The following is a 27,286-nucleotide window of genomic DNA, read 5'->3' as shown; positions in this document are numbered from 1 at the left end:
GGGTCTGCAATCCTATGATCACCCAGATTTTTTGCTTTTGTTTCACTGGTTTACGACTTTCTCTGGCTGTGGGCCCGCTAATCAGACCCACAGCCTGGCTGTTCTCTTTCTAAATTACGATATGTACCCTAGGTGCATTTACCAATTGGTACTGGGCCACCTTATCAGACCCCGTAACGCAGGGCATAGGGTACCCAGGGCCGCCAGGGGCTGAAGCATGTATTATGCCACCCCTGGCTGGCCTCCTAAATTTGACACAACTGGCTGCACGACAGCTGGGGCGAAGACGTGTAACCACCCTTCGCTTTAGGTATAGTAGCTCTATATCTAACCATACAATGGACACCCGAGTTCCTATCAGTCACTCCTATGGCAGGCCTTAACAATCCTGAAGGCAGAGTGCGTGGGCTCGTGTGAGCTAGGTTCAGGCCCGAGCCGAGCCCGGTTGCAGCTTGCGGAATCAAGACCCAATAGCTGTTCCATGATAACGCGTACCATATCGGTAACTCCGGTGTCGCGTTATCAAGGCATGTCGAGTAAGGTGTCATACGAATCGGGGTGCTGCCCTCTCACCAACTCTGACGATGAGGTTAGCATCCCACCCTTCTAGAGGGACACGACATGTACGTAACTGTGAACCCCGGTTAAAGTTAACTGAAGCCTCAGCTCCACAAAATGGATGCTGCCACCACAGACACGAGTCTGACCTCCTGCTGCTGGGAGTCCTTCCAGCGAGGAGCACTTGGACAAAGGGTTTCCTGTCGAGGGCGCTGTTCGCACCGTCCCAGACAGGGTTTGTGTATTCTGGGTAGGTAGGGCTTTGGCGAGAAGGTGACTGCGGAGTGGCACCCCGGTGCTCACTACGCATCTGCCGGTTGGAACCAGTTCCAGGGGCGACAGCCCTGGCCTGGGGAAAGTCCGGCAGGGGAGAGGGGCGTAACTACCCCCCTTCCTGGTCCCACCCTTAGGGCAGGACCTAGTCATGTACCCACCCCTTTCTTTAGGATAAAGACCGGAGCGGGGACCCTTCAAAATTAGATCATCTTTGATTCAAGAACTACTTTCTACGAAAGGACATTCAAGACTCTTCTCAAGATTTCTCCCTTGTGACTAAGGAGTAGTCACCCTGCATCAGCGGGCACCAACTAAGAACTCTGCGGTTTGCTGTAAGTCCTTCCTCAAGGAATCCGACGGCCCAGCTCGACGAGAACCGGCTTCCCTGGCACCTCTGACCTCTACCCACGTCATCAGCTCAGCTGTGATCTGTGGGTGCGACGAGACCTCGAGGGACCGGCCATCATCAGAACCTGCACGCTCTTAAAAACCAGCACGACCATCGAGGCAACTCTCTGGTGAGTGCTCTGGGGTCCGAGAAGCCCCGACCCTGAGCCGCTCTAGCACCGAAGTGCAGTCTCCCAGCATCTCCACGATCTGCGTGGGGCCCTTCTGCTCGCTGCTCAGCACGTTGTCTGGTCACTCGCCGCTGGCTTGTGCCCTTCCGTGACGACATCCGACAATCAACACTGCTGGTCTGGTTGCTCCAGACTGGCCCTTGCTTCCATCCTTGCGAGAAGCACCCCGGACCCTCCTGGTCCACTCAAGACGCCATCTTAGGCCCACCACGTGGCCCTGAGATCTGCCAAGGCTTGTTGCCCCATCCTGGGCCCAGCGACGCCGACAGCATCATCCTTCGTGGGACAGCTCGCACCTCCACCGTGGTCGCCGACAACGCTTCCTGGTCCGTGAGACTGCAGAGCCGAGCGTCGCCCACTCACCTGGTCGAGGTGACGGCCAACCGGTGCCTTCCTGGTACCCTCTGACTACTGGCTAGTAGTACGAACTTGGTCCCCTCTGCTTTCAGGTTTCATCAATCTCCGATCCAGGCTTGGATCTCTACGAACTATTCAGCACTGGTCGCCGGTCAGCAACTCCTTTTCTTCCGGCTCCTGGCTCGTCAGCGAAGACCCCGACGCCTGTAAGACTTGTGCAGCCGCAGCCCTCGTGGCTAGGTAACTCGGCATTTCGGTGCCTGCATAGCCTCCTTACTCTAGGGTCCCGAGTCCCTCGCTTCCGACTTGCCTTATCGGGTCCGCCCGAGACCTTAACCTTTCCGTGTCCCCGGACACTTGTTTTAATTGTGCACTTGAAGTATTTGCTAAAGAGATTTGGTTTGTGCTTAGTACCCTGTCCTCATAAAGAGTACAGGGTTGTTGTGATTCTTAATAAATATACTGTTTATTTTCATAACACTTGTGTGGTGTCCTTTCACTGGGTGTTCAAGGGGTACATGTGTGGTAAACAGCTGGCTTAACGCGCCCTCTCGAGTCTTTAGCCTTAGACTGCTCGTATCCACGCTACTAGGATAGCTGGTCTATAGGTTGACTTACAACCAAACACCATAAGGGTCGTTGGAACGATACATAGCGGTCGCTAGAATAGCGAACGTTGCATATCGGGCCAACTTCTCACATTGGTGAGCAGCGGTTGGGATTTGAGCTTGCTGTTGTTTTACCACACGTATCCTAAGAATATCTTGTTGAAAGATCGCACAAGTACTGTTAGTACATATAACTAAAGCTTAGAATACTCTGAGTTCTACTGAACCAGCTGTTGTAGCTCCTCAAGGCTTAGCACACCTTGGCTACAACTCTTAGCAAGGGTACAGTAGGTAAACACGTAGTGTAGGTAGGTGCATCACTTACACCGCACTAGAAACAGTATGTCGGACAAAGGAGGAAACTCTGGGTCTCCCCTTGTGTCAGTTGACCCTCCACAGGTCATCCCTTCAGGATATACTGTGCTGAGCTTCAAGGAGTTAAGACGACTGTGTCACTCCAGGAAGATTCAGCAGGGGTCTAACCCCACAACGTCCTTTCTGATTGGTCTCTTGGAGACTTATGATGCCAGAAGAGCTGAGAAACTTCGTAGCTCTTCTAATCCAGAAGGAGACATGCCTCCCCTCGAGGGAACCCGGGACGATCCTGACCTCATCCACCTCGCAACTGAGAACGAAGATGTGGAGGAGGATGAGGATGAGGATCTCTCTGGGGATGAGGCAGATAAGGGACAGGTAGAAGTCGTCAGACTAAGCAGGTCCAACTTAAGCAAACATGATAGCGGTACTGGGGGACCCCTGGGGCCACTATCAGGTCAGCTTAACATTGGGAATGGACGAGCCCGATCTCTGTCAAGAGGCTCTGGCAGATCCCTTCAAACCAATGGCTCTCACAACTCGTCTCAGAGAGGGATGACGTCCCCTCAGAGGAGAGTGTACGAAGCTAAGGAAAGGGCAGCCAATCTAAGGATTGAAAGGGAAGAACTTGCCCTGGCCAAAGAGAGGCTTGCCTTTGCTAGAGAGCAACAGTTAAGTGGGGCAGTCCCCACTGGTGGCAGCAATGTACCTAGTAATAGGGAAAAGAGTTTCGATACGAAACACCTTGGTAAGATAGTGCCCCCCTTTAAACAAGGGGACGACATCCACAAATGGATTACTGCTTTGGAGAGGGCCTGCACTGTGCAGGGTGTTCCCCAGAGTCAGTGGGCAGCTATCTTGTGGCTCTCCTTTGAAGGAAAAGGAAGAGACAAGCTCCTCACCACAAGGGTGGAGGATGCTAACAATTACCAAATCTTGAAAAATACACTCGTTGAAGGGTTCGGCCTAACCACTGAGCAGTACAGGGTGCTGTTCAGGGATACCCAGAAAACGCAGTCTCAAGATTGGTCTGATTTTGTCGATTGTGCCACTAAGGCTTTTGAGGGCTGGTTGCTGGGCAGTAAGGTTACTGATTATCAAGGATTGTATAATTTGATGATGAGAGAACAAATTTTAAACAATTGTCAGAACCAGTTGTTGCATCAGCATCTTGTCGACTCGGATCTGACCTCTCCCCAAGAATTGGGAAAGAAGGCAGACAGATGGGTTCGTACAAGAGTTAAACAGAACCAGGGCCAGAATCAAGGTGGTCGGAAGAAAGCAGACCAGAAGGGTAAAGATTCTAAAGGGGAACAAAGTGACCAGAAGTCTTCGACAGGTCCCCAACAACCCAAAGAGGGTGGGGGTCAGGCTCCCCAAAAGAAGAAAGAAGGCCAATCCAAAAGATGGTGCCAGTACTGTAAAAGTAAATCTCACTGGTTTAGTGAGTGCACCAAGAAAGGAGGAGGGCAGACTCCTGCCACTGCAGCCCCTAAGGCACCTGTGCCCCCTAGTACAGTCAGCAGTGGTAGTGCGCCTCCCAAGGGTTTAGTAGGGTTAACCCTGGGTTCTGAGGGGCGTGACAACTTAGTTGGCACACTCACTCAGGCTGTCCTTGTCAGTACAGGGGACGCGGACGTATCCCCTGACGTAAGCCCCAATACTTTGGGCAAATACCGACAGACGCCTTTCATAAATGGAAAGATGGCTCAGGCCTATAAGGACACTTGTGCCAGCGTCACCATGGTGACGCCTAACTTTGTGGACCCTGGACAGATCATGCCAGGTACAGAATTCCTGGTGACCAATGCAAGCAATGTCACTACCAACCACAGTATGGCAATTGTAGCTTTCTCCTGGGGAGGGGTAACTGGCCAAAAGAAGGTTGTAGTTAGTCCAGACCTCCCAGTGGATTGTTTGTTGGGCAATGATTTGGAGTCGTCACAATGGTCAGAAGTGGAGCACCGGACTCACATGGAAATGTTAGGTTTGCCAGCACATGTGTTCGCTGTGACTAGGTCACAGGTCAGGAAATGCCCCACTGAACAGGTGCTGGATCCCGGAACAACGGACCAGACACCTCCCAAGAAAAAGAGCAGTAGGGTTAAGGCTGCGCCTTCCCCCTTGCCCCAGGTCGAGGATCAAGTCTCAGAGGAGGCTGACCTACAGGAATTGAGGGAAACTGAGCCTAGGGAATTCGAACTTGATCAAGTTGAATTCTTGGGTTCGGGGGGACCCTCAAGGGAAGACCTGGGGAAGGACCAGTTAGACTGCCCTTCTCTTGAACCCCTCAGACAGCAGGCTGCTGCTGAGGCTGCTGGGAACGCCTACAGAGAAGTCCCGCAGAAGGGGGTTGGCTACAGCCCTTTTGAACTTTTGTACGGGCATCCTGTAAGGGGACCCCTGTGTTTGGTGAAGGAAGGATGGGAGAGACCTCTCAAAAAGCCTGCAGCCAACATAGTGGACTATGTGCTCGGCCTCCGCTCGCGGATGGCTGAATACATGGAAAGAGCATCTGAAAACCTTAAGGCCAGCCAAGAACTCCAGAAAGCTTGGCATGACCAAAAGGCTGTCTTGACTGTTTACCAGCCCGGACAGAAGGTGTGGGTGTTGGAGCCAGTGGCCCCAGCAGCACTCAAGGACAAATGGTCCGGGCCCTACACCATCCTGGAGAAAAAGGGAGAGGTCACCTACTTGGTCGACCTGGGAACTCCCCGGAGCCCCCACAGGGTGCTTCATGTTAACAGGCTAAAAGCATATGTCGACAGGAAGGACATGAGTTTGCTCATGGCCCTAGATGAGGGACAGGAGGAGGAGAGTGACCCTCTCCCCGACCTGCTCACTCAGAATCCTGACGATGGATCGGTAGATGGTGTTGTCTTTTGTGGCAGCCTCTCCGAACATCAACAGAGAGACTGTAAACAGGTTCTTCAGTCTTTCAGACATATGTTTTCTCTAACACCCAGTCAGACCGATTGGTGCACCCATGAGGTTGACACTGGTGACAGCCTGCCCGTGAAGAGTAAAATCTACAGGCAGCCTGATCACGTTAGAGACTGCATCAAGAGTGAAGTGCAGAAAATGTTGGAGCTGGGAGTCATTGAACCCTCGGATAGCCCTTGGGCTAGTCCCGTAGTTCTAGTGCCGAAACCTCACACCCAGGGTGGTAAGAGAGAGATGAGGTTTTGCGTAGACTACAGGGGTCTCAATGCAGTCACTAAGACTGACGCCCACCCAATACCAAGGGCAGACGAGCTTATCGATAGATTGGCTTCGGCCAACTACTTAAGTACGTTTGACCTGACAGCTGGGTATTGGCAAATCAGGTTAGCTGAGGACGCCAAGCCTAAAACCGCATTTTCAACCCCTGGTGGGCATTATCAGTTCGTGGTGATGCCCTTCGGTCTGAAAAATGCACCTGCCACCTTCCAACGGTTGGTGAATCAAGTCCTTACTGGGCTGGATGACTTCTGTGCGGCGTATCTTGACGATATCGCTGTCTTTAGCTCCACCTGGGAGGATCACCTGGTCCACCTGCGGAAGACATTAGAGGCACTGCAAGCAGCAGGTCTCACTATCAAGGCCACCAAGTGCCAGATAGGGCAGACACAGGTTGTATACCTGGGCCACCTTGTAGGTGGAGGCCAGGTTCAGCCACTGGAGAGCAAGATACAGTCAATCAGGGACTGGGCTCCTCCAACCACCCAGACTCAGGTTCGAGCTTTCTTGGGCCTGACTGGTTACTATAGGAAGTTTGTCAGGAACTATGGTTCCATTGTGACACCATTAAACGAACTGACAAGTAAAAAAATGCCAAAAAAGGTTCAGTGGACAGCGAGCTGTCAAAAAGCATTCGATGACCTAAAGCAGGCCATGTGCACGGCACCTATCCTCAAGAGTCCGGACTACTCCAAACCATTCATTGTCCAAACAGATGCTTCTGAGTTGGGTGTGGGAGCTGTTCTTTCTCAACTGAATTTTGATGGTCAAGACCAGCCCATTGCTTTTATAAGCAGAAGGCTGACCCCTAGAGAGAAGAATTGGTCAGCTATTGAGAGGGAGGCCTTTGCTGTGGTTTGGGCCCTGAAGAAGCTGAGGCCATACTTGTTTGGCACTCACTTCAAGATTCAGACCGACCATAAGCCCCTCTTGTGGCTAAATCAGATGAAGGGTGAAAACCCCAAACTGCTTAGGTGGTCCATTTCCCTACAGGGGATGGACTTTACAGTGGAACATAGACCTGGTACTGATCATGGCAATGCCGATGGGCTCTCCAGATATTTCCACTTAGAACAAGAAGACTCACCTGGTCAAGGTTAGCTTATTGTTCCGACGTTTGGGGGGGGGTCATGTAGGAGAGTAGGGTCTGCAATCCTATGATCACCCAGATTTTTTGCTTTTCTTTCACTGGTTTACGACTTTCTCTGGCTGTGGGCCCGCTAATCAGACCCACAGCCTGGCTGTTCTCTTTCTAAATTACGATATGTACCCTAGGTGCATTTACCAATTGGTACTGGGCCACCTTATCAGACCCCGTAACGCAGGGCATAGGTGTACCCAGGGCCGCCAGGGGCTGAAGCATGTATTATGCCACCCCTGGCTGGCCTCCTAAATTTGACACAACTGGCTGCACGACAGCTGGGGCGAAGACGTGTAACCACCCTTCGCTTTAGGTATAGTAGCTCTATATCTAACCATACAATGGACACCCGAGTTCCTATCAGTCACTCCTATGGCAGGCCTTAACAATCCTGAAGGCAGAGTGCGTGGGCTCGTGTGAGCTAGGTTCAGGCCCGAGCCGAGCCCGGTTGCAGCTTGCGGAATCAAGACCCAATAGCTGTTCCATGATAACGTGTACCATATCGGTAACTCCGGTGTCGCGTTATCAAGGCATGTCGAGTAAGGTGTCATACGAATCGGGGTGCTGCCCTCTCACCAACTCTGGCGATGAGGTTAGCATCCCACCCTTCTAGAGGGACACGACATGTACGTAACTGTGAACCCCGGTTAAAGTTAACTGAAGCCTCAGCTCCACAAAATGGATGCTGCCACCACAGACACGAGTCTGACCTCCTGCTGCTGGGAGTCCTTCCAGCGAGGAGCACTTGGACAAAGGGTTTCCTGTCGAGGGCGCTGTTCGCACCGTCCCAGACAGGGTTTGTGTATTCTGGGTAGGTAGGGCTTTGGCGAGAAGGTGACTGCGGAGTGGCACCCCGGTGCTCACTACGCATCTGCCGGTTGGAACCAGTTCCAGGGGCGACAGCCCTGGCCTGGGGAAAGTCCGGCAGGGGAGAGGGGCGTAACTACCCCCCTTCCTGGTCCCACCCTTAGGGCAGGACCTAGTCATGTACCCACCCCTTTCTTTAGGATAAAGACCGGAGCGGGGACCCTTCAAAATTAGATCATCTTTGATTCAAGAACTACTTTCTACGAAAGGACATTCAAGACTCTTCTCAAGATTTCTCCCTTGTGACTAAGGAGTAGTCACCCTGCATCAGCGGGCACCAACTAAGAACTCTGCGGTTTGCTGTAAGTCCTTCCTCAAGGAATCCGACGGCCCAGCTCGACGAGAACCGGCTTCCCTGGCACCTCTGACCTCTACCCACGTCATCAGCTCAGCTGTGATCTGTGGGTGCGACGAGACCTCGAGGGACCGGCCATCATCAGAACCTGCACGCTCTTAAAAACCAGCACGACCATCGAGGCAACTCTCTGGTGAGTGCTCTGGGGTCCGAGAAGCCCCGACCCTGAGCCGCTCTAGCACCGAAGTGCAGTCTCCCAGCATCTCCACGATCTGCGTGGGGCCCTTCTGCTCGCTGCTCAGCACGTTGTCTGGTCACTCGCCGCTGGCTTGTGCCCTTCCGTGACGACATCCGACAATCAACACTGCTGGTCTGGTTGCTCCAGACTGGCCCTTGCTTCCATCCTTGCGAGAAGCACCCAGGACCCTCCTGGTCCACTCAAGACGCCATCTTAGGCCCACCACGTGGCCCTGAGATCTGCCAAGGCTTGTTGCCCCATCCTGGGCCCAGCGACGCCGACAGCATCATCCTTCGTGGGACAGCTCGCACCTCCACCGTGGTCGCCGACAACGCTTCCTGGTCCGTGAGACTGCAGAGCCTAGCGTCGCCCACTCACCTGGTCGAGGTGACGGCCAACCGGTGCCTTCCTGGTACCCTCTGACTACTGGCTAGTAGTACGAACTTGGTCCCCTCTGCTTTCAGGTTTCATCAATCTCCGATCCAGGCTTGGATCTCTACGAACTATTCAGCACTGGTCGCCGGCCAGCAACTCCTTTTCTTCCGGCTCCTGGCTCGTCAGCGAAGACCCCGACGCCTGTAAGACTTGTGCAGCCGCAGCCCTCGTGGCTAGGTAACTCGGCATTTCGGTGCCTGCATAGCCTCCTTACTCTAGGGTCCCTCGTCCCTCGCTTCCGACTTGCCTTATCGGGTCCGCCCGAGACCTTAACCTTTCCGTGTCCCCGGACACTTGTTTTAATTGTGCACTTGAAGTATTTGCTAAAGAGATTTGGTTTGTGCTTAGTACCCTGTCCTCATAAAGAGTACAGGGTTGTTGTGATTCTTAATAAATATACTGTTTATTTTCATAACACTTGTGTGGTGTCCTTTCACTGGGTGTTCAAGGGGTACATGTGTGGTAAACAGCTGGCTTAACGCGCCCTCTCGAGTCTTTAGCCTTAGACTGCTCGTATCCACGCTACTAGGATAGCTGGTCTATAGGTTGACTTACAACCAACCACCATAAGGGTCGTTGGAACGATACATAGCGGTCGCTAGAATAGCGAACGTTGCATATCGGGCCAACTTCTCACAGAGGCCATCTCTGGCAGTCCACTATCATGTAGTGCACTTGCTCCTTCACAGCGCAGCTCCGTCTTGAAGCTGCTGCTGTCCCTGTTGCTGACCCAGAGGTCAGGAGTTAGAGGCCCTCCTCGACCAGCAGGCTCCTGCCTGCGCCTCATCCCTGATGGTCCAGTGGTAGAGTGTCATTGCTCTGCTGCTTAAATGCGCTCCTATCCCTCTTTTACTGTTTCTGTCTCTGCTTTTTTCTTATTCTGCCTTTGTTTTTTTTACTCTTGCTTTCCTGCTTTATTCTCTTTTTTTCTCCTGCTTTTTGTGTCCTTTCCCTCATTGCTTCAGCGATCCCCCACGGCCCGCCTCCCTCCAGTGTCCTTTCCTGCTCCTGCATGTCCCACCTCCCAGCTGTCCAGCCCTCCCGCACCACTACCTAATGTTAGTCACTGTGCAACCACGCTGCTGGTGGGCTGAAGGTCTGCCTAAGCCAAGCCCATCTGTGCCTGTACGCGCCTGAACCGCTCCCAGCACCAGGAACCCTATTTCTCAGACACTCCACCGCTACAACGCCAGCACCCTTCTCACCCTCAACCTTGGATGCCATGTAGCATCACAGAAGAAGACTCTTGGACCCTTCGCCTGCCGAAACTGCAACTGCACTTTCAGCCACGCCATAGCGCTAGCTCATCTCACCGCCCAGCCAACTGACAGAGCACCCATCCGTCTCAACTGCACCCTCCTCAAAGTGCGTTCCCTCCACAACACACCACAGAAATCTGGGAACTCCTTGATGCCACCTCTCCTGACATCGCTTCCACACGAAAACTTGGACCAACCCCAGCTACGGAGCGGACATCGCCATTTCCATCGACATCGCCATTTCCATCGCCATCCCGAGATCACCCGCAAGGACCGTCCGACCGCCCAGGAGGAGGCATCACATTGTCCACAAAAGCTCTCTCCTACAGACCACGCACTCTAATGACCCAAGAACGACCATGGAACACCTCCACTTCTGATCCGGACCAACCTCAACACCACCCTCCTCTACAGGGTGCCTGACCCCCCCTTCACCAACTCCATTGTAGACCTCATTGCACCCCAGGTTCTCGCATCCACTGACTACATCCTACTCGGAGAACTCAATTTCCACCAGGACAACCCCAGTGACCTGAACACAGCCTCCCTCCTGGAGAACCTTGCCAACCTCGGACTCAAACAGCTAGTCATCGCACCGACCCATACAGTTAGCCACACACGCTCGACCCAGGCTTCTCTGCCAGTGGGAACCTCAGATATAGCCACACCAACAAAACTCTCCTGGACTGACCATCACTGTGTACCTCCTGCTTTTGACACAAGCACCATACACCAACGTCATCATCGCCCACTCCCCCCCCCCCCAGCCGCAGCTGAATCAAGGCCACCGAAGATCTTCTTGTCAACTCCCTCAGCACAACCACTCCACCAATATCCACGGATGCCAACACAACAGCACTCAACCTTCACCAATAAATCTCCAACTGCGCCGAATTCCTTACAACCCTCTAGAGAAGACCAGGCAAACAAAGCTCCAAAGCGACCAGCTGGTTCAATCTGCCCTTCACAAGTCCAGAAGCACCTGCAGACATCTCGAGAAGAAATGAAGGAGCAACAAACCCCTGGAAACTCACACAAACTTTAAATCCACTTTCAACGCACACCACCTCCCACCTCCTCCTGAAAACTGCCAAACAAATGGCCCTCCAATACAGAATTAATGCCAACGCACACAACAGCAAAGAACTCTTCGCCATCGTCAAGGAGTTTCCAGGCCTAACAGCGAGACCACAAACATTCCACCCTCTTAAGACCTCTACAAAAAACTTGGTATCATCTTTCACCACAAGATAAGGAGGATCTATGACAGCTTTGACACCCTAGACCAGGCCGCTATGACCGACACCATCGCACACAACCAAGCCATCCCTCAACAGACCGTGCACTGCTGGACCCTGCTCACTACAGAGGACACACTCAAGAGCATGAATTCAGGAGCCCCAACGGACCCATCCCCGTACCACATCTTACACAGAGCAGCTGCCACCATCAACTGCTCCATCGAAACTGCCACCTTCCCAGTCGACTGGAAACACGCCGAGATCAACCACCTGCTGAAGAAGCCATCCTTGGACCGAACGAACCTCAAGAACTTCAGATCAATCTCCTTGGTCCCTTTCCCAGCCAAAGTCACAGAGAAGGCCATCAACGCCCAGCTCTCCAAGTTCATCAAGGCAAACCACTTCCTGGACACCTCCCAATCTGGCTTCCGAAGCAACCACAGCACAGAGATTGCTCTCCCGCCACCACAGACAACATCTGCTCCCTCCTCGACTGGAGCGAGACCACAGCCTTCATTTTACTAGACTTCTCTGCCGTCTTCGACACCGTCTCCCATTGCACCCTAATCACTAGACTCCACAACGCCGGCATCCGTGACAAGGCTCTGGACTGGATCTACTCCTTCCTAACCGGCCGGACCCTGTGAGTCAGACTACCACTGTTCCTCTCATAACCCACTGCGATCAGCTGTGGAGTCCCACAGGGTTCCTCCCTGAGCCCCACCCTCTTCATTGTGTACATGGCACCCCTCACAGCCATCGTTAGAAGCCACTGACTGAACATCGTCTTGTACGCTGAACACACCCAGCTGGTTCTCTCCTTCACCAATGAAGCCACAACTGCCAGAACCAACTTCCATAGTGGGATGAAGGCAGTCGCCACATGAATGAAAGACAGCTGCCCCAAGCTCAACTCGGACAAGACCGAAGTACTCATCCTGGGACCCAGTCCTTCAGCCTGAGGCAACTCCTGGTGGCCAGCCCCTCTGGGATCTTACCCCGCCCGACAGACCACACATGCAACCTTGGCATCATACTGTACCCTTCGCTCACAATGAACCTCCAAACCAATGCAGTTTCCACAGCCTGCTTCCACACGCTCCACCTGCTCCAAAAGACATTCAGATGGATCCCCAAAGAAACCAGAAGAACGGTCACCCACGCACTAATCATCAGAAGACTCGACTACAGCAATGCACTCTACGCCTGAGTCACCCCGAAACAGCTGAAGAAACTACACACCGTCCAAAACGCCACCGCCAAACTAATCCTCAACATTCCCTGCGATATCCACAGCACGCAACACTGGCTCCCATTCAACAAGAGAGTCACTTTCAAGCCCCTCACTCACTCCTACAAAGCTCTACACAACAAAAGACCAGAATACCTGAACCACTGCCATACATTTCACATACCTGCCAGACAACTCCGATCTTCACAATTCGCCCTCACCGCCATCACCAGGCTCCACAAGACCAGAACCAGAAGAAGATAGTTCTCCTACCTCGAAGCCAAGACCTGGAACACCCTGCCCCTGCACCTCAGGCAATCAACATAATTGGCTCAATTCAGGAAGGACCTCAAAGCCTGGCTCTTTGATGATCCTCCTCCCAGTCCGACCAACAACCTCCCTCCCCCAGCGCCTTGAGTAGCCGCGCTGGACAAGCCCTCAATTGATTGATTGAATCTCTCAAACAGCGCTTTGATGCTCTGTGCAAAGACAGGACTTGCACCTCCCCATTTTAGGGAACCTCTATGACAAAGGTGACCAAGAATCTCTCCCCATCACCTTAACACAGGGATTTACAGGATTGAGGAGTTCAGAGACAATCCACTCAAGATCCACTAGTGGTTCTTGTCTGACAGGCAACTGTTAACCCATCCTTTACCCCAGAGAATAGTCTGTCACCCTGCTAGGGTCCACTGCTATGTCTACCTTCTTCAATCTCATGTGCTCTCAGTGGACATGTAGCAAGCCCCACTAAGGATCACAATGAAAATGTTTACTCACATCAAGCGTGCCAGGGGGACACAGCAGTGATGCAGCTCTAAGTACTGCTAATCAAGAGCCTTGTATGAAGCCTGAAAAAACACAAAATACTCAAGGAAAGCAGAGGGCTGGGTTTTCAATTTGGGTTGACGGAGTGGTGTGTTGTTAAAGTGGGTGAACCCAGGTCCCGAATGTGCCTGCTAAGGAAGTATCTGTTGGCAGCTGCACATTGCTCAAGGACATGACATGTTCATCACCCGGCATCAGCAACCAGCTGCTGTACTGTTACATATCCTTTATCACCTCCTTTCTGACACTTACTCCTTCACCACTTTGATGCCTAGGGATCGGGCACTACCCACGATGGACTTGACCATATTTTCTGGTGTGACGTCGCGAAGCACCAAGTTTTCATCCTTTAGCTTGACCATGGCAATCTCGTATATCTGCTTCAGAGTCACCATCCCAGCAACTTCATGCCCTAGAGGAAACACAAGAGAAAAATAGGTTTACCTTGGACTAAAGTAAGAACCAGAAGCTTAAAAATTCTGCACTTTAAAGAACCTTGCCCATCATGCTACTGGCTGAGGTACTGCCCAGGTAGGTACATTTCCTAAATCACTGTACTGTAGTGGTTGTTTGGGGCTCCTGGAGCAGAATTTGGTAACATCTAACCAGTTAGGAACATGTAGGTGTTCATATCACTACACAACTGTCATATTTGCCTCAGCTGACAAATGTTTTGGAAGTGTTATTGGCGATGCAAGCGGCAGAATGGCCAAGATACTTTCAAGGTAATACCTTTAAGTGAAACGGTAGCACTTTGGTGGTACCGACCCAGGCAGAGTCTACAAGCTTTCCTGGAAGCACCACGAGATGAAACCTGGATGGCATCTGGAGTAAGCGACCACTGGGTGAAAAACTAATATTGGGAACTTTCAAGTCAATAATTAAAAGACAGAGTGGGATCACACCAAAAGCACTCTGGAATTTCACTGCCACACAAAGGTAGAATGTTAAAGTGGCTTAATATGAGAGCCCATACCGGATTTGCTATTAAGCTCAAGTGGCTGAATTACATCTATTGAGAAATGCAGATGGCTGACCTTTTCTTCGACTTTCATACTCCCTAAAACCGTTTATGTTTGTTACTCTTGTCATTTACTATCCTTCTCAATCCAAATACCTGACTAAAAAATCCACCCTTCAAATTACTTTCATATTTCACTATACTAATTCACCTCTAATTCTTTATGGTTTCCGGAGTAGCGAGCTACTTGACGAAAAAGCGCTTCCACATCTCATCGGGGTTGCAAGCACTGTATAAATGCAAAAATTTTCCCTCTTCTATCCCTCCACTACCCTTCTCAATCCAAATAACTGACTAACATATCCACCACTCACATTACTTTCATTTTTCACTATACTAATTAATCACTAATCCTTTACGGGTTCCAGGGTAGAGTGCTGCTCGCTTAAAAAACACTTTAACGCATCGTCAGGGGTAGTAAGCGCTATATAAATGCAATTACAATACAAAAATACAATTTACACCCTTTATGCCAAGAGGTTAAGTGTAAACAGAGTGCTAGAGGTGGGACTTTGCAAATGCCTTGATGAATATGACCGCTGTGAAAAAACACAACCTTTAGTGCAGAGCTGTGGCTCAGTCTAGATCATGGATGACCAAAGCAAGTCATGGAGGGTTGATTCCACACACTTTTTCAGGATTTTCAACCAAGCTACATTTGCATATACAAAGGTACATACAATGAGCTCATTTACATGGTTAGCCGGACATGATCCCCAGGAGCCAGATTAGACAGCCCTGCTCTAGACCAATTTTAATCTGTAAAACTGCATTCTTGGACGCAGGATGGTTAAGGAAAGAGATGTGCCATGCTCCACGAACAGCAAAATTCGAAATGTACATCAACTGCACTGGATTAGGGAAACATTAGGCTGTGGGGGGCGTGCCTCAGTCTGAGGATCCCGAAGTGCAAATTCCATAACCAAGAGTATGGTCAGTCCACAACTGCTGCTAGAAACCTTTTGGGCTGAGAGGTGACCTAAGGTGTGGACTATGCTCATTTTAGGCAGATGTTGGGCTCAAATGGAAGTTATTTAGAACGAGAGCTTGAGTCAAAATGGCATCCCGAAATTAAACAATGTGGCGTAATCTCGGGAATTTCACATACATTTCATTATGCGAGATTACCAAAATTAATGTAATGTAAATTGATACTTGTGTAGCGCACTACTCACCCGCAAGGGTCTCAAGGCGCTTGTACGAATACCACTGTGGAACCCATCCTGGCTTTCCCTGTGATGCGTCCACTCCTGGGCACCCCCAAGGTGGAGGCCAGGCATCCTTAGCGTTGTGGGGGCCGTTGTGGAGATTAAGCAAGCTATTGCCCAGAGTTGCAGAGTGGGACTCCATGATTGGAATAGGCACCGAGGCGAGAATTATCAGGTCCGTGGAATTTTTGAGCCCAAGACCCGCCGAGGCAGGGAATTGAACCCTGGTCCCGGGCTAGACCTCTGCATCAGGGTCTGCCCTGTGAAGCCTTGCATGTAAAGACACGGCATAGCTCTTTCCCTTAGTATGAGCGTGCTGCCCAATGCCACACCACTTTGCCAGCAAGCAGGAATGGAAAATTATGAACCCAGTAAAAAGATCAACAGACCGGAGAGGGAACTTGGGTACATTTCACAATAATATAAGGTCGTTATAGCTACACGACTTCTTTTTGAGGACAAATAAGCTTAACTGAAGTGCTCAGAAAAAAAGTCAATTTTATGTTTCTAGGGCAACAGTTAGGAAGATGATCAGATAGAGGACATGTTCAAAAGGCACTTTACATTAGCAAAGCCAGTGCAATTGGCTTTGTGAACGTGAAGTATCAATTTGCAAGCCACGGAAGTACAGTGCAAATGGTCCAGCAAAGATTTATTTTATTGCATCTTTTTTAAAACCCCGCAGCGCGATTATATTATGGCAACATGCGCATGCTGATCAATCACAACTTGATAACCCATGACATTCGGTGAAGTGAGATAAGTTACCACTTTAATTTCAATTACCAGAGACCCTGTCATGAAAGGAAACGCCACTCCCTTGTGTCCCCGCTGCTAAAACGCTATAACGGTTTGCTGGAAGATTTCTCTCTTGGGCTGCAATTGCAGAACAAGCTTTCAGTTCATTAAAAGCACTGGAGATCGCAGGCATTTCTGAATTACTGCATAACAAGGAGCTCATTGCCAAGTACGTTTTGCCGGTTGGCTCAGTGATGCAGGGCCAGAGGATAAAGTATCGCTCAAGAAATGGATTCCTCGCCTGGAAGCAGCAGGTGGGCTTGTTACAAACTCTTTTCTGTTAAATCAGAAAGCCTCACAGTGCCAAAGAAATCTTCCATTGAGGTCCATGGAAAGTGAAATGTCCATTCAATGGATAGGCACGTTATGCAAATAGCTGTTGCCATATTACACTGGCAGACAGCCCAGCGCCTAGACCAGCCCTTCAATGGAAACGTGTGAGTTGCTCTCTTCTGAAGCACTGTTGAGCGTGGCACTGGCATGGACCATGGACATCAGCGCAAGGTGCAGGTAGGGTGGGAGCTTGCTGACACTCCCTTACCTCTCTCCAGCCCAACCCCGTGGTGCCACTTTAGACATGCCGCTTGTACCCTGCTGTAAGCCACCTGTCATCCCTCCTCTTATCCACACCCTCAGAAAAATACCTCGTCAACTCCCCACCCCTCCCTCGGTTATGACTCTCTGTCAGCTCGGCACACTGTGAAGAGGGGATGTATGTCGTTACAACGCATACTTTTACCACGCATACCATTACAACGCGGTTTTTACAACGCATACCATTACAACGCATAGCGCTTTGGGGTGCGGGATAGTGAATAGTTTAATTTACTATTCCAACTCCAGTCCCCGTGGATAGTAGGGAAGGTGTTGGATAGTAAATTAAACTTATTCCCTATCCTAGAGCGCCCCCCAGCGCAATGCGTTGTAATGGTTTGCGTTGTAATGACTGCGTTGTAATGGTAGTGCGCGGTAAAAGATTCGTTGTAAGGGTTGTATACCGTGAACAGGAGCTGTGCAGAGGTGTCTGCGGGTGGCAAACAACAGTTACAAGATGACAGTCAGGTGGTCTTCCATGTTGCCTTGTGACTTCCACTCCATTTTGACCCCGGAATGCTGCAAGTTGTCTTGGTCACTTGTTTTCTAATTCCCCTTTATATGTATACATCTTTATGGAAGATTTCAATTTTAAGACATAAACCTGATGACAAGTCCCTGCTTGGACTCCGCTGACGCTCCTCTACACTGCCCCGCCAGCACATCGGAGCACATGATCAGGCGAGCACGGGGACATCTCTAGTGGGTGACGGTAGAATGGCCTACTCACTGGTCCACACACCGTGAACATTAACTGTGCCTAGGTGCCCACAATGGCACCTCCTTTAATTACAATACAACGAGGGGTACAGGGTGGCAGGATAGGTGTAGCGCACAAGGAAATTTTAGGCGATATCAATTGGGAAGAATGTGATGACAGAGGAGAAAAGGAGCAGAGGTGTTTTGCAGGGAGGAATGGATGAGCATGAGATGTCACTATAGGGAGTATTCTTTCCAAACGCCCGTTTATTCTGTTTTTTATTCCTGTCCTCTGGTGGAATCGGAATAAAATTCAGTTTTTGCCTACCAGGGGACAATTTTACTCAGATATTTCCCTCACTATTTCGGTTAATAAAAAGATAGCATGTAGCACTCTGCACCTCACTTTTACATCTCATGCTCATCCATTGGCCCTACAAAAGACCTCTGGGCCTCTCCTTCAAACAGTTGTAGCCCACACCAGGTACCCTTTGCGGGGCGGGTGTGAGGGAACCCAATGATGAAGCATGTCACCCAAGGGTGAGTGAGGGTTCTCGCCCTAAGAAAATCATTTTTCTTTATAATGTCCTTTATTGAAAGAGCTCTCCTGGTCTTTCTACACATACCAGATGTACTTTTGTGTGGTTTCTTCAAAAGACTTTCTTACTACTTCTGAACACAAATCATTTACACCCTTTAAAGAATATAAACCCTTTCCAATCCAACTTCTGGAAGCTTGTCTCAATGAAAACTGCATTTAGACATGTGGAAAGTTTCATCGCCACAGCCCATCACAACCACCACTTGGCAATTTGTGGCACGGCCCCCGGAAGGTTGTTTTCTCATTATGCAATCATTATATTATGTAAGCTGTTGCTTATCGTACTCCCCTCCAGTTCCTTGTCCCGTCGGATCCTTCTTTTAACACTATATACTGCTACACTAGATGACATTTTCTGCGTTGGATGCTCGTGACACCCCTACACATGGCATTCACCTCTTCTAGTTCCCATAGTTCTCTTCCTTTCTTTAGTCCCAGCGCTCTGAATGCCTGATAGCAATCACTCAATGGCAGTAGTTCCTTCATGTTGAACTTTTCGAAAACAGAGAAATACTTTCAAGAACTTAATTAAATCGACTGCAACGGCCTCCAGATTCCAAATGCCTACACCTGCTATTTACAAAGCCAAAAACCTAACACACTCATTGGTAAAATTGACTACTTCAACAGCCTTCTTGTTGTTCTACCTCCATACTCATTCTTCCTCATAGACAAAATAATCAGTTTTGCAACCTGCACCTTATTCCCCAGACTGCTGCTTCTCTCTACGGCACCAAATACACAAAACACTTGCCCTGGTGTGCTTGTTCTGCAAGGAAGGGATCACTGACCACCTTCTCCCAGCATCTTCTTCACCATGGTAGGCCTCTCACTCTGAAGACTATGTGCTGCTTACCTCAAAGACACTGTTCTAACTCTTGGACCACGTCCTCATCCATCCCAGAGTTCTTACTTCCCACCCAATAAAAGTACATTGCCCCACCACAGGACCCAAAACTCAATCTGTCCCTTATTAAACTTGTGCTGCAAATTCAATCCTGCACCCTATTCTAGTCCTCCAGCACTGGCACCTGCACTACTATTTTCCCGGTGCTGTCCTGTGCTGCTTCTCTATGGAGCGCTGCACTGTGCCTACCCACTGAACCATTCACTGTCCTTCCTATCCCGCTATAACAGTTCTCCACTCTTAACTAAGATGATGATACCCAGATAATCCCTAAACTGGAAAAATCCATGAAATTGATACTGTAAACTAGGTGACTATCTTAGAGGTTTGAAGTACTGGATGGTAATAAACGGCCTTTTTTTGCAGTTTTATACAGTGCAAACTCATCCGAAGGTATTGCAGCGCTTAACATGAGCACGAGCTACATTACATATGGACGCATTTTTAGGTCGAGGGACTGTAGGCTTGGCCGTGGCCAAGCCGGAAGTCCAGAGAATTATTGATTCTTAGAGTGGCTGCTTTATCCCGCCTCTCTTTTCGTCTCTCCTCCATTGGCTGGCTTCCTAAACGGGGGCCAGCCATTGGAGGAGAGAGCCGTCCCTCCAAAGAAGCTCCGTCTTTCTCGGGTTCGTAGGCGTGTTCGTGGTGTACTTTCCACTTTTAAGCCACGCCCCCGAATCCGAATATTCTTCTGAGTTGCGGCCTCAATTTTGTTTCCTGCCTGCCCGCTGTTCTCTCTCCCCTTTCTTTCTCCCAGCCTGCGCAGTTCCCCTCCTCAGCCACCCTTCTCCCCCAGTTCCACTTGTGCTCGCCCCGGGCTGCCTTTCCCCAGTTAGCCGGTCTCTCTTCGCCGAGGCTCCGGCCGCCCTCCCTCGCCCGCTGAGACGCACGAGTACTGTGCGGGCTCCCTCGCCTCATGAAGCGGCGTCCTTCGGCGGCGCTGGCTGCCCTCCTCCGCCGCCCTGCGCTCTCCCTCCTCCCGTTCCGAGCTCCAGGCGTCGGAGGCACAAACTCGGGCTTCCTCGTTCTTGCCTTCTGCCCCCAGGTAAGGTTCCTAACTGTTGTCTGTTTAGCCATATCTCCGCCAACTCGGAACCCTCCCTCTCGTGTTGTATGTCCGTGTCTTTTATTTCAAGGTGCGGGTAGAATCAACAACTGTGGGTTGTGGTGGAAATGTTTGAATACAGCAAAGTCAGCTCAGTTTGTGTAGTCTGGCATGGACATGGCTATTTTTGATAACGAGGCATATAGTTTCCTTTCTTGAACTCCATCTATGTATGTACATGGTATTTCTATATCATAAACCGACCAACAGGCAGCTGTGTGCTGTGCGGGCTCAAAGACAATGACTGACAGGCGGGGTGGCCGCCGGGCTGTGGCTAGTCACTGCCCTGTGATGTTGTATTCTTTAAGAGAAGAGTCTTCGCCCCTTTCCTGAACTGGATCCGCCTTGGGCGGGGGTCCTGATGGATACAGTGGTGCTGTCTCACATGCTGGGTGCACAGATGGAGAACGCCTGCCTTCTTGTGTTTCCTTTCTTGCACTTCTTGGTCTGCAGTCTGAAGTGTCCTGGCTGCGGGTGTGCCTAGAAGGACCGCAGACTGGGCTTGTCTCCATGATAAGGATTGGTCTTGCTGGCTCGGGTTAGTGGATGGAAAAAGAAACTGATTTATTTATTTGTATTTTTTAAATCACATTTCTCAGTATCTGCGCCCACTCACCTCTTATGCGCTTTCTTGAGGTGCCTGCGCAGACACTGCAACGTATGTGTGTGCACGCACCTCTCTAGTGCTCACGTGTTGTAACTGAAATCTAGCACCCACACGCCCGGGGGCGCGCCTCAAGGTTAGTTTTAATTTCTGTCTGTGATCTAGGTGTGGTTTGCTCGATGTTGCGGACCCTCAAACTCCACTGGCACAATAGGGCTTGATAGAAGGGCTTCAGGGGCATTGGTGGGCAGGATCAAGCAGGGCGTGGCTTTCATTGGTGCAGCAGGCGCAGTGGCACCGGGCGCAGAGGTCTGAGGGGCCCAGTGAACCCAGATTCTTGCTGTATTTTACATTATAAGAGCGTCCATGCGGCCTGTTTACTTCTTTGCACCAGGACCCAAGACACGCTTGCCACACCATTCGAATACAAACGGAAACAGCAGCTTGAAGCCTTAAAGGCGGGCCTCTAAGCACTGCCCGAACGGAACGCGAGAGATCATGGCCGAAGCCGGGTAGCGCACTTTAATGTCGCACTTTACCACTGTGCCTTAAACTGGCCTCGGTGTATGTCTTGTCTTTCCTTGTGTCACGTCACCTGCAGGTGTGGGAACCCAGGGGCTTATTTACATGAGGCAGCCACATCCTATGTGGAGGAGGAGCTCCACCTCTGTAAACAGAAAGTAAATGAGGTTACCCCAAACCCACGGAGGGAAATTAAGGACCCTTCTTAACCCCCAATATTTTAAACACTGTGTTTAAAGGGTGCATATGCAAAACCTACCAGGAGGGATAATCCCGAGCCGGTAATCTCAAGGCTCCCCAGCGAACATACTATGCACGGCACCCGTCCATCGTTTACGTTAAAGAGCAGCGGTGCTGTTGAGGGTAGAGTGCTGTTGAGTGCAGAGTGCTGTGTGCTGTTGAGTGCAGAGTGCTGTGTGCTGTTGAGTGCAGTGTGCTGTGAGCTGTTGAGTGCAGAGTGCTGTTGAGTGCAGAGTGCTGTGTGCTGTTGAGTGCTGTGTGCTGTTGAGTGCAGAGTGCAGAGTGCTGTGTGCTGTTGAGTGCTGTGTGCTGTTGGGGGCAGAGTGTTGTTGGGGGCAGAGTGTTGTTGGGGGCAGAGTGCTGTTGGGGGCAGAGTGCTGTTGAGGGCAGAGTGCTGTTGAGGGCAGAGTGCTGTTGAGGGCAGAGTGCTGTTGAGTGCAGAGTGATGTGTGCTGTTGAGTGCAGAGTGCTGTGTGCTGTTGAGTACAGAGTGCTGTTGAGTGCAGAGTGATGTGTGCTGTTGAGTGCAGAGTGCAGTTGAGTGCAGAGTGCTGTGTGCTGTTGAGTGCAGAGTGCAGTTGAGTGCAGAGTGCTGTGTGCTGTTGAGTGCAGAGTGCAGTTGAGTGCAGAGTGCTGTGTGCTGTTGGGGCAGAGTGCTGTTGGGGGCAGAGTGCTGTTGGGGGAAGAGTGCTGTTGGGGGCAGAGTGCTGTTGGGGGCAGAGTGCTGTTGGGGGCAGAGTGCTGTTGAGTGCAGAGTGCAGAGTGCTGTTGAGTGCAGAATGCAGAGTGCTGTTGAGTGCAGAGTGCAGAATGCTGTTGAGTGCAGAGTGCAGAATGCTGTTGAGTGCAGAGTGCAAAATGCTGTTGAGTGCAGAGTGCAGAATGCTTTTGAGTGCAGAGTGCAGAATGCTGTTGAGTGCAGAGTGCAGAATGCTGCTGAGTGCAGAGGGCAGAATGCTGTTGAGTGCAGAGGGCAGAATGCTGTTGAGGGCAGAGTGCAGAATGCTGTTGAGGGCAGAGTGCAGAATGCTGTTGAGGGCAGAGTGCTGTTGAGGGCAGAGTGCTGTTGAGGGCAGAGTGCTGGTGAGGGCAGAGTGCTGGTGAGGGCAGAGTGTTGAGGGCAGAGTGCAGACTGACTGTTCCAGAGAGAGCAGGGTATGCTTGTGCGCTTACACGGTGCACTGACACACAGGAGCTAAAACAAAGAACAGCTGAACACATGTCTTGCTACACAAGGTTCCAAAACACAAAGGTAGGTTACACTATGCTTAATTCCACAAAACTCACGCTATATACGGCTGAAAAATAGCACAAGGCGAGGATAATGAAATTCAACAGTACTGCGAAAGCATGGCTTACATTACAAACAAAGTCTTGCAGTTGCCCATTGTAAATGACAATGCCATTTATTTAATGATTAAGCTATTGGCAATGTAAATGACAATGCCATTTATTTATGATTTAAAGAAAAAAAAAAGAAATGTCATAAGCAATGCCAATAACTCTACCTTTAATGATGCCGAGACCATTGCATTGTAAATGCTTGTTTATTTTCTTAGGAAGATTAAGTAATTTGCCCAGAATCACAGGATAACGAGCCAATTTTGAGACTCGAACCTGGTTCCCCAGTTCCAAAGTCGGGAGCTCTGGCCATAATGCCACAAATGCTCCCCCTAACATGCAGATGTAGGAATATCTACGATCCTTTGATAATCTGATCAGAAGAACGGAGACCACCACCAACAAATTCAAGGGCAGTAAGAAAACTAGGACTTACGATGGATTCAGGTATGAACCCTAAGGTTAACCACGTAACCCTTCATCATCCAATATTCAAAATAGAAAGGAATATGAGAATCTCACTACTCAGCAGCAATCCTAACCACATCTGAAAGAAAAGAAATACCACAAATCTTGCAATAATATGTACAAACACCCATGAAAAACAAGTAGTGGCAAAGCCAATTGGCTTTATTAATAATTTTTGTCCCCACAGTACATTATTATTGGCTAAAGGAAAAAAAAAGCCTATGACGCAACTGGTCGTGTAGCTTTTTAGATGCATGCACCGTACATGCCCATTCTTATTTTTATTTGCCAATCCGTGGTGGATCAGTAAATAAAAAAAAATACATGGGTGAAAGTCTTTTTGAACTGGAAGGGACCAAGATGGAGGACGTGTGTGGCAGCACCGGGGAGAGCACAGAGTTCAACACGCAGAGCATGGAGGGGGGAATCAGAGGCAACAAAATGAGGGTAGAAAAGTACCAGGACAAGTAGGAGTATTCAAAAGAACATAGGAAAATCCAAGCTTTGTGTCCAGTGCTGGTTTAGGGAAGTCGGAAAAAGGAGATGGAAACTCTTAACTTCTCAGAAACTATTTAGGGTCATGGATGAAAACGACGAGAATATACTTGTGAGAGGCACAGCCAACACGTGTTTCGCATCCGTGGCCAGTAAGCCGGGCTTTCTCAAGGCTGAGGTGAGTAACAATAAATACAAGTCCCAAAATATCATATATGTAACATTAAACACACATCACATAGAAAATATATGACCGACTGTGCAAACAATATTTCGTATGTCGTTAGTAATTAAAAATAAAAAAGTCTTCATCTTTTATCATAATAAGAAGAGAAGAAAAAGAGGAACGAAAAAAGGGGGGAGAAGGAGAAGAAGAGACATGAGAAAAAGGCATTTTGAGACCCAAGATGAAGTATCAATGTCAGAGAAATAAAAGGGAGAAAGCAAAGAAAGAAGAACATTCCATTGATACATTTTTATCATCACACGAAATGAGAAAATCACGGAAAAAGGAAACAGCATTAAGTGTTCACAAATGTATAGGGTATCAATTTTCGATCAAAAAATGCAAAATTACTGAGGTTTCCACCATTATAAGTCATATGCGGCATAAATACCGGAGTTTCCAACAATATAGTATTAGCCAGTGACAAAATTGGTTAGCGCACCGAAGTTACCATTAATGAGATACAGAGAAAAAGTGGTAAGAAACCATACACATACGTGCATTAATAAGATTCGGGTTTCATCAGTAATCATGAGTTCATGTAGAAGCAAAAATACCAAGCATTGAAAATGCAATAGGTCTCGCCCTCATTAGTTAAAGCAATTCTGTTTGTAATTAGGTTGTTTTTTTAGCTTTGCTTTTATTGGTGTTTTTCAAACTTTAATGTACATAACATGCCTATGTATGCATATATGTATATGTATGCATGCATTTATATGTGTATTTATATAGATATGCAGATGTATATATGTTTATATATGTATACACATATAAATGCATATGTATGTGCATATGTATTGTATTGTAATTGCATTTATATAGCGCTTACTACTCCTGAGGAGGCGTTGAAGCGCTTTTTCTGCGAGTAGCACGCTACTACGGGACCTATAAAGGTTTAGTGTTGAATTAGTATAGTGAAACATGCAAGTACATTTTAAGTGGTGGGTAGGTTAGACAGTTATTTGGAATGATAGCAGAAGGATAGAGGAGTAAAAAAGGTTTGTATTTATATGCGCTTGTTACCCCTGATGAAGCACACTATTCAGGATGCACATAAAGGATTAGTGGTGAATTAGTATGGTGAAATATGAACGTAATTTCAGTGGTAGATATTAGTCAGTTATTTGCAGTAAGTAGGATAGCGGAGGTATAAAAGGGGAAGAAAGGTTTGCATTCGTATAGCACTTGTTACCCCTGATGGGTGTTGAAGCACTTTTCTGGCGAGTAGCACACCACTCCGGAACCCATAAAGGAATAGTGTTGAAAATTAGTATAGTAAAATCTGAAGTAATTTGAGTAGTGGAAATGTTATTCGGTTATTTGGGTAGGTGGCGGGATAGAAGAGGGAAAGAGGTTTGTATTCATATAGAGCTTGCTATCCCTTATTGGGTTTTGAAGCGCAAGTAGTATGCTACTCTGGAACCCATAAGGATTAGTGTTGTGTGTGCGTAGAGAGAGGTAGACAGGTAGAGAGTGAGGGGCAGCGAGAGAGTGAGGGGTAGAGGGAGTGAGGGGTAGAGAGAATGAGGGGTAGAGAGAGTGAGGGGTAGAGAGAGTGAGGGGTAGAGAGAGTGAGGGGTAGAGAGAGTGAGGGTTGAGAGTGAGTAGAGAGAGTGAGTAGTAGAGAGTGTAGAGAGTAGTAGAGAGTGAGTAGTAGAGAGTAGTAGAGTGTGCCTTTTCTGCCTTACGCTTGAAAGGTGTACATTTTGCTGTAGAAATCGATTTTACTAATGCTTTGTGTGGTGGGGTGCCCTAATTAGATCTCTTTATTCCAGATGCAAGCTACCACGTTAAAATAACTGCCTATAACGGGATGCTAATATAGGTAATACACAGAGATGCCACCTTTAAGAATTCTGCCACTAAAATGGGTGAAAGGCAGCACATTTTGCTAAGAGTTGTTTTCGGGGAGTCACAGTGGCGGGTTGCACCGCGCTAGCCTCAGACGTGCGCCTGGCGGTTTCCGGGACACATTGGTTCCCATCTGAGCGTAGGTCGAGAGGCTTCCGGTCCTGGGAGTTAGTGACATAACCCTTCTCTCTGGCCTCAAAAGAAAAGATTGCTCTTTAAACAGTTCGCAAAATGTGTCCGAGATTTACGGACATCAGAATACTGCTAGGGTTATCACATCCCATAACTCCTGGAAGACGCAAGCTAGTAAGCGCTATAAACAGTGTGTTATGACCAGATATCCGACGCATCAAATGTGTGCAGTTAAGGAGGTCCTGTGATATTGCACAGAGCCAGGCAAGGAAATGCCTGATCACTTCTTTAACCGGAGAGCTGGAACTCAGTGGGTTAAACCACCTACTCCATACATCTATCTATGTGAACCTTGCAGCCACAAGTTCCAATCCTACCCAATATGACAGTAGCAGGTGCCTTGCCCCCACAAGCGGAGTTTGCCACTGTAACCTGCAGGTCACACATGTGAACCTAAAGTAGCTCACAAGACCAACGCACTTCCGCTAAACTCAGGTAGATCAGAGAGTCGTATCCCTGTCACAGAGCTTGACACTTTTACGCATCTATTTTTTACACTGTGGGTCATGACTGGACCCTCCCATTCAGCCATTTATTGTGCAAGCTAACCATGACACCTCAAAAAGGCAAGAAGCAATGCGCATTCTGGGTGTGCGCTAAAGAAATTGTAACTATTCCACAAAAACACTTTGGCTACAAACAAACAAGGGCCGGTGGAAACATTGTGGGAAAGCGGGAGGAGTGACGGCGCCCCGTTAGTCCTTCGGGCGGTTGTAGACCTAAGCAACCGGAGGTTGCCAATGCTCCGCCCCGAGGGGGAGGGGCGTGAGTAAGGGGCGGAATAGAGGTCCGCCGAGGGGAGGGGTTAGACCTTCCCCCGAAACTGACAACGCCCCGCGGTTAACACCCCGGGGGGTTATGGCTCATCAGGTGGGCGGGACGCGAGAGGTGGCCTGCTCTTGGATCGTCCGTAAGATAAACCAACATGTTGGCATAATGTATGTGCTAATAAAGCTGCAACAACTTTC

General features: G+C 49.4%; 1 protein-coding gene across 1 annotated transcript in view; it reads right to left on the bottom strand.

Moving 5' to 3' along the window:
• Window positions 1–27,286, bottom strand: part of MRPL11 (mitochondrial ribosomal protein L11) — a 712,335-nt gene that overhangs the window by 20,999 nt on the left and 664,050 nt on the right. The window contains exon 6 of the mRNA XM_086939516.1: window positions 13,699–13,858. Within this exon, the coding sequence (XP_086795642.1) occupies window positions 13,699–13,858 (160 nt within the window). The remainder of the gene's footprint in view (window positions 1–13,698; window positions 13,859–27,286) is intronic.

Source organism: Lissotriton vulgaris, chromosome 9 (genome assembly GCF_964263255.1).
Source record: "Lissotriton vulgaris chromosome 9, aLisVul1.2, whole genome shotgun sequence".
NCBI lineage: Eukaryota > Metazoa > Chordata > Amphibia > Caudata > Salamandridae > Lissotriton > Lissotriton vulgaris.
This window is presented reverse-complemented; position numbering and strand designations above follow the sequence as displayed.